Here is a 13597-nt window from a genome sequence, read left to right on the forward strand (position 1 = left end):
ACTCGGTTTTAAGTACTCAGTGGTAGAGAAATCTAGGTGTTCGGTTATAGCACTTAGTAGGAGTTGAGTAGACGAATAGAGGAAGGTACTCTTGCATATTCAACTGTCTTGTAAACGGTTTGTGCTCTACCTTTAAAGAGCTTAGTATTGGATTGAAAAAGCCCGGAGGGACTCTGGGGACTGGACGTAGGTGGAGAGGCCGAACCAGGATAAGTCGTGCTGAGTAATTTCTAACTCTCTCTCAATATATATTTGTAAGTGTTGCTTGATTAAATTGCTCAGTATATAAATCGTAAAAGCTGACACTGAGTAATCTGGTGCTGAGTTGGAAGCTGACCTTAAGTGTTAATTCCCAACTCACGTGTTAAACAGTTCTAGTCAGCATCTGGCTAAAGCTGTCTTACATCTCTCGGCCGTGCTGACCTAAACTAAGTTAAGTTACTTAAAGAATTATATTAAGTCAGCATAATTAAACGAAAAAGTTATATTAGTTCTAACCCTCCTACACGGGACAAACAACCTCTTTAAAAGTAAAAAAATTGACCGATAAGGCATCACGTTAGTAATTTTGACTTTTATGGAGGTCAGATTGCTGATATGACACGTTGGCTTCGCATTGACCTATCGACTATACACCTTAATGGAAGGTCACCAAAATGTTGTACATTTTTTCCACAAAATTGAAGGTTGTAAAAAGGACAAATACACACGTATGTAACTCAGCTAAGTTTGAAGGTTTCTTCAATATAATCCAAAATCTCTTAAAAGCTCTATTTTTTTTTTCTGAAATAAAGAAAAAGATCAGAGTGAAAAATGGAGAAGTATCTGAGAGAACTTCGAAGTCAAAGCAAAAGGACCATCTGAAGAAACTCAAAAGAGATGGAGATGTGTTGTTCCCGTCATAAAAAATTCTAGTCGTAGGCGGTGAATACATGATTCTTCGGTTTGGAGGGGCCGAATTTATACGTGGTGTAAAAAAAATAAATTTCCTATGTATATGTGTTATAATTTGAGAAGTCCGGAACTAATTTTTAAATACCAATGTAGAACTTCTCAAAATTAAGCTACATTGTGTTTAAGATTCTTAACATGTAAAAAAATTGTGTCCAATAGTAAAAATCGGTTTTAAGGGAGGGCCTAATAATAGGCCAAACAAATTGGAAAAAAAGAATTTTTGATCTAGTAACAAGCAAAAAAAAAAAAAAAAAGAATTTTGGATTTATGGGCTGGAGGGTCTAACAGAACCTAAGCCAATTTTTGGGTGCTAATTTAACACCCAAAATAAATTTCTTGGAAACAGAGGCTGGAACCACCACAACCTCAAATTTTGTGGAGATAGAAAGCTGAAACTACTCGTGGTCATGGTGGTTACAGCGGTCGGAGGGGCCAGACCCTGGTTGTAGGTTTCGTATGGTTGCAGATGTTGCCAGATGCACTGAAGCTGAGAAAAAGCAAAAGGATTCATGTCTTTAATTGTTTTCCATTTTTATTACTCTGAATTAATTAGATATATGTTTGAACAAATAGAAAGAAGTAATGAATTCTTATTGATTTCACTTAATGATTGATACAGAAAACCCTGCTATATATGGCCAGAAGAACATAAGAAGGAACTCTGTTTACAAAATAGAACTGTTTAACAAAATGACTAATAGAGTGATGACAAAATCCTAACAACTTTGGTAACTGCTTGTGCCACATCAGTATAAGCTGCTAACCATTTCTCCATTCTTGATACTTTATTCCAACACTCCTCTCTCAAAATAGAGATGGTAAGATGACCAATCCCATTTTATTTAGAGTGTATTTCTTTGATTTGTACTGAGTGATTTAGTAAACAAATCAGTTAGTTGTTGATTAGATGGAACAAAAGGAGTTGTTAGGAAACCATCTTGAATGTATTCTCGTACAAAATGACAGTCAATTGATATGTGCTTTGTTTGTTCATGAAAAACTGGGTTTGCTGCAATGTATATTGCTGATTGGTTGTCACAGTGCAAACTTAGAGGTAAGTCAATATTGACACCAAATTCCTTAAGCAAGTAGGTGAGCCATTTAAGTTCACAAGCAATAGTAGCCATAGCCCCATACTCTGCTTTTGCAGATGAACGTGTCACTATGTTTTGTTTTTTGCATTTTCAAGAAATAAGAGAATTACCAAGCATGACACAATACCCAGTGACTGAACTCCTTGTAGTTTTACATTTTCCCCAATCCGAATCACAAAAACCGGACAATTTTAAGTCATTATTTGATGGATAAAATAACCCTAGACTTGCTGTCCCTTTTAGGTACTTCAGCACATTCATAGCTATCTTCATGTGCACTTGAGATGACTTGTTCATAAACCCAAGATAGAGAAGCTTACCTACAAGTCTTATGTATTGTTCAAGTTCTTCACAAGGATCTACAACATCTGTGAATTGCAAGCCACAAGGAAAAGGACTAGGAACTGCTTTTGCATTAGTTAGACCAGCTTTTTCAATCATATCCTTAATGTACTTTTGTTGAGATAATAATAAACCTGAAGAAGATCTAGCCATTTCAATTCCTAGAAAATATTTTGCAACTCCCATATCTTTTATAGTAAAAGCATCATGAAGCTCTTGTTTAACTTGAATGATTAAATCCTCTGAAGTTCTTGTAATGAGGATATCATCCACGTAGACTATGAGAGCAAGAAAATCATTATCTGTTTTTTTAGTGAAGAGACAGTAGTCATGAATTGATTTGACAAAACCTATGGAACACATTTTGTTTGTGAATTCCAAATTCCATTGTCGTCCTTCTTGCTTTAAACCATACAAGGATTTAATAAGCTTACATATAATTCCAGATGGAACATTATATCCAGCAGGAGGTTCCATATATAATTCTCCATTTATATGCCCATATAAGTAGGCATTATTTATATCTGCTTGATGTATAACCCATCGATTTGCTGCCGCTATGGCTAAAAACATCCGAACAGTAGTAACTTTTATAACTGGGGAGAATGACTCGTGATAATCAACCCCATATGTTTGAGAAGAAACTCTAGCCACCAGTCTAGCCTTATATCGACCCACAGAACCATCTGCCTTATACTTAATTCGAAATACCCATCTAGAGGTAATAGCTTTCTTGTCAATAGGCAATGGAACCAATTGCCAAATTTGGTTTTGTTCAAGAGCTTGCAACTCCTGTTGCATTGCCTCAATCCATTTTGGATGAGTACTAGCTTCATTATAGGTATTGGGTTCCTGTTCTTTAGATAATTTTGACAAGAAAACTTGAAGAGAAGAAAGAAGTATAAGAGAAAGGAGATGATATGTCTGATTTCATGCAAACTTGATTAACGATGAAATCTTGTAACCAATTTGGTTGTTTACTGACTCTTGTGGTTCTTTGAGGTTTAGGAATTGAAACAGGAATAGGAGAAGAATGTGAAGAATTGGAATTAGTTATTTGAGAAGGATCAAGAGGAAAATCATTTTGGTTTGAAACAGATCTAGAAGTAGAAAGAGAAGATACTGAATTAGGAACATGAATGGCCTGAGTATCAGTCATGGGAGATGAAGTTAGGGAACAGGAAACATCAGGAAATAAATTTGTGGAAACTGGTAGAACATATTTAGGTTAGAAACAGAATTTGTGGACACAGAAGTAAGAAACAGAAAAATAGTCTCATGAAGGATAACATCTCTAGAAACATAGATTTTATGTGTAGAAATATTATACAATTTATAACCCTTTTGACCTGGGGAAAACCCAAGAAAAATGGCAGAAAAAGCTCTTGGAGAAAATTTGTCTTTGTGAGGATCAACATTTGACGTATAGGCAAGACAACCAAAAACTTTTAGCTTGGCATATTTTGGTTCTTTGTGATACAATAATGAATAAGAAGACTTTCAATTTAACACTTTTGCAGGATAAGCATTGATGAGAGTAGTAGCATACAACATAGCTTCTCCCCAGAACTAAGTAGATAAACCACCCTGAAACAATAATGCTCTGCCTACTTCACTTAAATGTCTGTGTTTCCTTTCAACAACCTCATTTTGTTGGGGTGTATAAGTGCAAGATTTGTGATGAATAATACCAACTGATGTAATACACTTTGACAGACTTGACTCATAAATTATGTTCCGTTATGAGTCCTTAACACCTTAATAGATGAACCATGCTGAACTTGAATCATTCGAATGAATCTGTCTAACAAAGTAGCAACTTGATCTTTAGTTTTAAAAAGTAAGGTCCATATCACTCTTGTATAATCATCAACAAGAGTTAACATCAATCTATCCCCTGTCAAAGATAGTTGCTTATAGGGTCCCCAAAGATCAGCATGAATCAAATCAAAAGGTTTCACTGATGTAATAGTACTATTACAAAAAGATTTCCTATGTTGTTTGGTAGAGGTGGCAATTTCTGACACGAAAACACGATTTACAGAGACAACCCGACTGACACGACACGATTGACACGAAAATCATTTTTCTAGTATTTATAACATAAAAACCCATATGAAACATATATATGAGATAACACGATTTTGACACGAAACACGAAATTGTGATCTCTACTGTTTGGATTGTTGACAAACATCACAAACAGAAATAGGAGGAAGAGTAGTTAGATGAGATACATGTTTGAGTTTAAGGGGAGAAATATGACCTAATCTCTGATGCCATAACAATGCATCTTGTGTATCAACTTGTACTGAACAAGTGACAGGAGTTTTATTTGCAATAAAAGAGGAAACAGTCAAATGCTAAAAGGTCTTTAACAAAAAAAACCTTCTGCCAGCAGCTTCTTAGAAGTCTGGTCCTGCAGTAAACACTTAAATTTCTCAACATACAGTACATCTTGAAGTTCACAACCAGGAGCCAAAAAAACTGTGCCCATTTTAGTCACAAGATTTGCTGAGCCATCAGCTAGGAAAACTCTTTTAGGACGAATTAAATCTTTGACGGTTGTGAAATGAGACAAAGAATAACACATATGTGTGGTGGCTCCATAATCCATAATCCAATGCATATCATCTTGTTGTTTATGAACATTCAAAACCAAATTATTACAAAAAGTTAAAGGAATCCCTGCAAAAGATACAAGAGCATTGAAATCTTGTTGTGGTTGACATTGTGCAAAAGATGCTAAAGCATTGAAACTTAGTTGTTGTGTTTGTTGTGGCATCTTGCCTTTGAGATATTTTTGGAATTCTTTTTGCATCATTTTCTGCATTTCTTGTGATATAGGGATCTATGCATCATCTGGATCTGTATCAAGATATTCTACATGTGAATCTAGAGATTGAGTAAAAAGAGTTTTTTTCTATGTTTTAATTTCTCCATTTGGCCCATGTTTTTGAGGACCTTTGTACCAGTTCGGATATCCTATTATGCGAAAACAAGATGCCCTGTCATGTCCTTTCCTCTTGCACAGATCATAGTATTTGTCTCATTTGCTTCTGTCGGACTTCTGTGAATTCTTCTTTGTTGAAGATTTGGCATTTTGAGATGCATTTTGAGTAGAAATATTGACAAAATCAGTAGGAAGACCTTCCACAGACATTTCCTTCTGTTTTTCAATGCGAAGTAGCATAGAAAAAGCCTTATGAACACTAGAAAGTGGATCCATAAGTAGTATTTGATTCCTCACATGTGCATAATCACTATTGAGACCACACAAAAACTGCATAAGATGATCTTCTTCTATAAGAGTCTGAAAAATAGTGCGAGATTCTCCACATGAACAACCAAACATAGGACTTAGCACAGCTAATTCATCCCACAATCGCTTCAATTTATTGAAAAAATTGACAACAAACATAGTTCCTTGCAGAATTGCATTTAATTCTTGTTTTAAATGAAAAAACAAATGACTATTGCCTTCTCCATAACGTTGTTCCAATTCTTTCCATAATATTCTTGAAGTGGGAGCAAAAAGAAAAGTGTCAGCAAGTTCCTTAAATAGAGAATTTAGTATCCATGAAAATACTAAATGTACTTGTTGCCAATCCTCATAAGCAGATGAATGAATGTTAGGAGCCAAATTGTCTTTTAGAATAAAATCAATACGTTTCTTGACACGTAAAGCAATTAACATCGATCTTCTCCAGGAAATATAGTTATTTCCTATAAGTTCAGAACTAACTAATATCGAACCAGGATTATCAGTATTTGTAACTAAAAGGAAATCACAATTCGAATTTGTATTTTTGTAACGAAAATCGTTAAATCTGTTAGGGTTATGATTTTCACCAGAATTGTTATTGCGATTACCATTGTTCTGATCGTGATCTTCTGGTTGATGATCTTCATGATTTAGAGAATTGATACGATGACTCTTCTCTATTTCTGGACTCTTGGTTTGTGAATCCCGATCTTCAACTTGTTCTTCTCTCGTCTTCGACCTCTCTGTATCATGCGTTTGAAGAACTTGGATATAAGTTCTTCGTTTATTCGCTATGGTTGCAAAGAAAATTGAGATCTAAAACCTAGAGCTCTGATACCATGTTTGAACAAATAGAAAGAAGTAATGAATTCTTATTGATTTCACTTAATGATTGATACAGAAACTCTGTTTACAAAATAGAACTGCTTAACAGAATGACTAACAGAGTGATGACAGAATCCTAACAACTTTGGTAACTGTTTGTGCCACATCATCATAAGCTGCTAACCATTTCTCCATTCTTATACTTCATTCCAACAATATATCTAGTAATAATCCATTTGATTGTGGAGTCCCAATATTGATCGGAGTTTGTGGTTAGAAATGTCAATAACATGAATATCAAACAACAAAATGATAATACTCTCAATCATAATTAATCTCGTTTATGGCCAGCAAAAGATACGAGTGGCTCTTTACGTTCAAAAGGCAGCATTGCATTCCGTTGGTGCCAAACTATGACTTTTGTTAAAATACAGGTCCTATGTATGAAATTGTCAAAACTTTGAAGTGTGTCTGCTTGGTGATTTTGTCCATTAAGGATTGCATTTAACAAAAATCAAACTTGAGAGGCCGAAAGTTAAAACTTGGGAATCACAAGTGCCGAAAATATTGTTTTGCCATTTTGGGAATGTTTATTATCGTTAATAAAAAAAATCTTTTTGTAATCTTCTTGTAATCTAATAAAAACTTGGGGAATATATACCATACCTGCAGCTGGATGCAAGGGAAGCTGGATATGGCCCGAACCGATGATTCCAAGGTCTTAGACAGATGTATGTGTCTTTAATTGATGGAATTGTGCCAACTGATGTTTATACCAGGAAAAATATTAATGGCAAGTAGTCCTTTACAATTTAAGGTCTTGTATAAGGAGAAGAATAATGTAATGGTTGAGGTTCTAAGACAGAAAGTTTCCATCTATGACTTACTTAGTACTTTGGAACCAAAGTCCAAGATGTTGGTCACAACAGTTGGTATGAGGACTCTGAGTGAAACATGTGCAAGACATGCTTCTGCAGTCTATATTTCAGAATACTGCTGCCCCTGCAGAGGTGATCAAAAATAAAGATAGCAATATTAGAATTTAATTGGGGGTGATTTTAAGATCCACCACAAGAAGATGTCTGTACCCAACCGTTCTGGGTTTCGTGCATTCTGCAAAGGCACACCAGGCTGTGAAATTATCTTTACAACATAGAAAGAAAATCACTCATGTAATAAATAACTTTATGCTTAGCCTACAAGGAGATAGAAAATGCTTCTAGAAAGAAAATCCTATTCCAGAAGAAAACTATACTTTAATAGCTGTAATTGAAATTAAGGATCCTGTAAGACCTGAGAGGTCAAGACTTGTTTAGCAGCCAGGTCAATACTGCTAAAGCAATAGCTAGCTAGAGAATGTGGACCAGAAGCCCTCAAGACATGGAGGAGGAGATAATACCAAAACTTCAGCTCCCTGTACATGCACTTCAATTTTGATCAATCAGAGAGACTTCCCCGTAATGTTTTAATCTTTCTTTACATGTACACCTTTAGACAAGCATACATTAGTAACCAAATTAAGGTTATGTTTCTCTTGAGGTATGTATTATATTGTATTTTAGCTTTCTATTTCTCATTCCTTCCGCCAGGTAGCAAAAGAAAGTGCAAATGTGATCGATCATGATGGATGATAACTTCACCAACATAGATGTATAGGGTAGATCAGTTTACTTAAATATCCACAAGTTTACTAAATTTCATCTCAGCATGCATGCGTAAATGATTTGGATTTGGATCCTTCCAACCTGAGAGGTCATGTTGAATAGATCTCAAAATGAATAGATAATACTTAATATTTAAATTTTAAGAATTACTTACTAACGATTCGATCAACATGACCTCTCATGTTTACTTTCTGCGTTATGATAATCCTCATCTGATTTATATCAGCAAAAGGAGAATGAAAAATGAACAATTGACAGGTATCGATACATGTTAAATTGAATTATAATTGACAGGCACGTTCAACTATTCTTTTCTTGGGAGTAATATTATCTACCGTAGCATTTCAAATAGCAATAGTAGAATTGTTGGCAACATTTCCTGATACAGTTCTGTGGTGAGAAGTTTGGTTGTAATATTTTGCTAAATACTAAACCTAAAATATATTACTAAAACTAAAAACATGTATTCAATCATTTTCAATTTTTTTATTGTTGTTATAGACATAAAGGGGTATACTAAATATTTAAATTAAAAAAAAGACTTGGATAGCAAATTGAAATTCATAAAATTGGTTATCCCATTTGAAAAATAATGAAGAACAAAGACGGTAGCTTTAAAGGTTGATTAAAAAGAAAATAAAGAAAAATAATGAAGATCGAAGATCAAAATAGGAATTTATATTAAAAAAAAAAAAAAGAAGAAGATCAAAATAGGCTAAAATCTGGACAAAGTAAACGACACAAATTGAAATAATTTGATTCATGTTATGGATAGAGGTGGAAAGGATGAATCTAATGATTCTCTTTCTCTGTGTGGATTGGTTTCATCTAAATTTGGAGCATATCATCCAATGTTATCTGATTTATTCCATTGAGCAACTCAAAAAACACATAAACCTGCACAAAAGAACAGGAAAAATTAAATAAAAGAATTTTTTTTTTTATCATTATCCGTAAATACCAGTAATAGAGATTGTCAAGAAGCTGACAATCCGATAGTCTACAATGTAACTTTTCACACACTCAATTGCTACTGGAAAACCCAGCATAACGGGAGAGGAAAAGAGTATATATATATAGTGTCTTAATTGTCGCTGTTCTTTTGAAATGCATTCCTATTCAATCAAGCAAGCAAAGGAGATGAAGTTGCTAAGAATCATGATGGCCCTAGAGGTCCAGATATGGCATAAAAGTTGATCCTTTTCTTTTGGGATAAAATCTGAGGAGCCTATAGAAGATTTTAAGCAGAATCAAGCAGCTGAAGCTCTCTCGCTTGTTTATTTAATTTTAGGGTGTTTTGCTAGCAAATTCTACCTATTTTCCTATGTTCATTTCCATTATAAAGGTTTAAATTTACAAGGAATAATATTTTAACAAACACCTCAGAGCAACTGCCCATTAACTTTATTGGGTATGATATGCCATTTGGTACTAATCCCAATGTGTATTCAACACCGCTCATACATTTTAACAGTGGAAATCAGTGTGCTGAATGAAATACGTATATCAAGAACAAGTACCAGAGATGCTCTGTAAGATGAGGTATCTGCAAAAACTTATCAAAAAACTTACAGTTCTCACAGCTTATCTCTGTAAGATGAGGTATCTGCATCTGCACCACAAATCACGGAGCTCTCCACAGAATCACTTTCAAGATTCGACCTTATCAAGCAAATTTTCCACTGCTGCTTCACTAAACAGTTAACAAACCATTACTCATATTCCTGTGCACTTATGCGTGTTCTCCAAAACATGAGACAAAATGGAGACCACACAGTCGTAAATAAAAACCAATCAGGTCTCACTGTTTGAACAGGAACAGGAAACAAAACAAGATTAGCCCTAAAAGTAGTTTTCTTTGTGGAAAACAATATTTCTCTACTTTGTTGCTATATGAAGAAACACAATAATGCCTTAAGCATGGAATAAGATACCCTCTTAACATAAAGTGCACGAATTTGATTAGAATATCCACTGGTTGGTTAGTAAGATACTCATGCTGTCCCATAATACACTTGCCTTCATCACCCTACATTTGTATTCTACAACAATTATCACTTAGCCATCCAGACGCTCCTATATCTGAAAACCCAGAAATGTGCCAGAAAATCTTCTATTATTTATACATGCAAATAAACCAGGACATATTGATATGATATGTTTTGTTGTCATAACATAACCAAGCTACAAAAATGTCTTCAACCAAACCCATCAGAAATTTAGAGGCATTCTATTCAGCCGATGGCTCAACTTTTTTCCTTACAAACAGCTTCCCAATATCTTCTGTCACAATGTTGCTCCTGTCCAATATCCAACAACAATATTTTATTAACTGAAATTCAATTAGAGAATTTCACAATCTTAACAAATGAGCATGCCGTAATACTTTTCAATATTAATTCTACTGACCACTGTTTTCAATAAATGTTTTGTCAAAAACATAAGATCAAGAACAAAAATAAATTCAATTACCAAGGTTCTCTGCTATATGCCTTTTGACAACCACCATCAGCCATCTCAAGCATCAAGCTAAATATTTATAAGGAAATGAAATTGATATTGCTTTAGCAATTCAATTGAAATTAGACACTCAATACTATAAGTGGCCAGTAAGATAGTATTGAGTGGGAAAGGAGGGTTAAGATAGTGAAATGATAAATCATGGAATTACAATTAGTGTTCTTGATGGTATGATTGCAGATGTTAAACAATTTCAGATGAAAGTGAGAAAAAAAAAATATACAAAGAGAAAGAGATGAAGATGTGAAAGAAGAAGGGAGGGGTAAAATAGGGAGAGAGAGAGAGAAGTTAACCTCTTGAAGAGGGAGCCAAAGGTCAAAAAGGTGAGTCAACGGTAATAGTGGCCATGGATGTAATTTAGTGTAAAGTTCAGTGGCTTTTATGTTATGTTTTGAAGTTCAGTGGCTGTACTGTGAAAATGGGCAAAGTTCATTGGCCATGGGTGCAATTTACCCATCATATTACTACTTCTAAAACATGAAATATTCTACTCATAATTCAAATTTACTAAAGATGGCTGAGATGGAATGTTTAAAAATTAAAACTAAAAATCAATATGCATAAAAAATTCAGAAATTCCCAAAAATTTGAACTTAGTGACATGCAAGTTTTTACAGAAATCAATTATTTGGTTTCAACATAATAATGATAATATGATATCTCTAAGATTCGTAAAGGAAAAAGGTGAAGACGATTTTTATTCACCACCTACTAGATGCAGAAGCAAGGATAAATAGACATAATACAATTTTCTTCAAGTTACCGCCACTCTACTCCTATCCATAAGTTTTTTTTTTCCTTTTTTGAGCATCACTCCTATTGATAATATGTTATCATAAATTTGAACTACTGCATGTCATAATCTAATTCAAAAAGATCACATCTTTAAGTGTTCTGTACTTTGCAATGTCATCCACCACCCCAACACCATCCAAATTTGTCCCTTAATAAGCACACTCCTCTAGAAGAAATACACCCAAAAGGTCACAATACATTGGGTAGAAACTGTATGGTATCTTATACACAAAAATCGCCAACGTAATATGTTTAGCATTAACCTATATCGATAGCTCGGATTGTATCTCTTGAACTTCCATTTGTAATTTATATTGAAACAGGTCAATCAAAATCAAAAGCTCATGTTTCGAGACAGGTTGCTTAATTTATATTAACAAAATGCTATCATAGCTGAAGACAGGTCAGGTTGACTTTTTATATTTCAACAGTAGCACGTTAATTTCTTTTCTGATATATTGTTAACCTTGGGAATCCAAAAGGCAGTGCCACTATTCAAGCGCCATTATGTTCACAATATGATGTGATGAAAACCCCGATTTATATACAATACATGCTAAGAGATCATATAAAAACATAAAAGTCATTATAATCATCACTGGTTAATTAACAGGTAAAAGCATCTAAAATTGATGGAAACTAGAGCCTACAGTAGTTAATTAGTGAGTGAACATGCACATAGAAGACATTAAAGACATCAATGAAGAACAATTTAATACAACTCACCTCCCAGTTAGTTGAGGGGGGACTAGCATGCCACCACCAGTATCTGGAACAGTTTTTGTATTTCGTAGCGACCCTTTTGGTACTTTGCTACGGGTTAAAACAGAAGGTAATTCATTGGAGTCCCTTTTGCGTGATGCACTCTCAGCCATAGCAACTGCAACTCGAGAAGCATGATCAGTTCCAGTTAGTAACGAAACAGTTGGTGAATTCAACAGTAGAGAAGCATCAGGAAGCTTCAGAAAGGAAGGTGCTGAAGTGTTTGAAGCATTTTCTGGCTGTTGATTCACTCGTGGCCCAGATGTCCTGTACATTGCACAAAAACTAAATTAAGAATGACTGTAAAATAAGGATATACACATTGGTAAACCAATAAAATTCTATTACCCATCTGGAAATTGAATAACATAATAATATCACGGAAATCAATACCCAGAACACCAAACACAAAATTTAAAAGATTTAAATTCTACAACCCTCCAAGAAACTCGAAATTCATCCCATTCAGGACATTCACAAACAGCAGACTCTAACCAAAAAAAAAACTACCATTTGACTTTATATTAGACAGGAAACTTGAGTTTATTATAGTTTAGTATTTCTGGATTATGAGATGAAGTTGCTACTACCAAATCAATTTGAAGTGAAAAACAACTTCTTTTAACTTGTCGTACAAAAAGCAATGAAGGAGAAGCCATTCCAGGTAGGGTTTCAACAACTTATTAAAATTAGATAAAGCTGAAATTAAGTAAATAAAGAAAAGACAATTACAGAGTATCACGAGGGATTGTAGAAAACGAAGAAGGTCCTTGCTTTGGAATTTGTGTTTCGTTTCGGGATTTCTCTTCTTCTCTATTTTCTTCATCCTCCGGCACGTCGTCGTCTGATGAAGAGGCGTAATCTACTAGTGACATCTCGCTCTCTGAAAAGTCAGACCACGTCCTCCTATATGCTTTCAGCCTTCGCCGTCGTCGTCGTCTCTATTTCAGTTATACAACGCTTTCACCGTCGTTTAACATTGAATTTCTGTTGTATTTTATTCAGTACCCAAAAGTGGAGAGTTTGATAATCTTTCAAATTATAGCATATTTTTCGGGTAAATTACACTCATGGCCACTGAACTTTACCCATTTTCATATTATGGTCACTGAACTTCATTTCATCCCAGTATGGCCACAGAACTTTACACTTTTTAACACCAGTGGGCACTCAACGTCTCAAAACGACCGTTGACGGTTAAAAATAAAAAATCCAAATCATTAATAATATTTTAAGAAACTTTAATTCTTGAAAATTTTCGTTTTAAGGTCATTTAGGTGTTGTTTGGTTAGGAGAGAGAAAGTAGATTTTTAGAGAGAGAAAGCTCCAAGAAATGTGATTTTCAAAAATAAAAATTGTGGTTTCATGGTAAATAT

At 34.4% G+C, this 13597-nt stretch overlaps 1 protein-coding gene across 1 annotated transcript; it reads right to left on the minus strand.

Annotated features, from left to right (window-relative positions):
- Nucleotides 1–9897: 9897 nt before the first annotated feature.
- Nucleotides 9898–13218, minus strand: LOC136224550 (uncharacterized). Its single transcript, XM_066012908.1, has 3 exons — nt 12954–13218; nt 12186–12488; nt 9898–10444 (listed from the first exon to the last, which is right to left on the minus strand). Exons 1-3 carry the CDS (start codon nt 13094–13096, stop codon nt 10375–10377), a joined length of 516 nt encoding a protein of 171 aa, XP_065868980.1. The 5' UTR covers nt 13097–13218; the 3' UTR covers nt 9898–10374.
- Between the last annotated feature and the right edge of the window lie 379 nt (nt 13219–13597).

The sequence above is a fragment of the Euphorbia lathyris genome, chromosome 3, assembly GCF_963576675.1.
Source record: "Euphorbia lathyris chromosome 3, ddEupLath1.1, whole genome shotgun sequence".
In the NCBI taxonomy this organism is placed as follows: domain Eukaryota; kingdom Viridiplantae; phylum Streptophyta; class Magnoliopsida; order Malpighiales; family Euphorbiaceae; genus Euphorbia; species Euphorbia lathyris.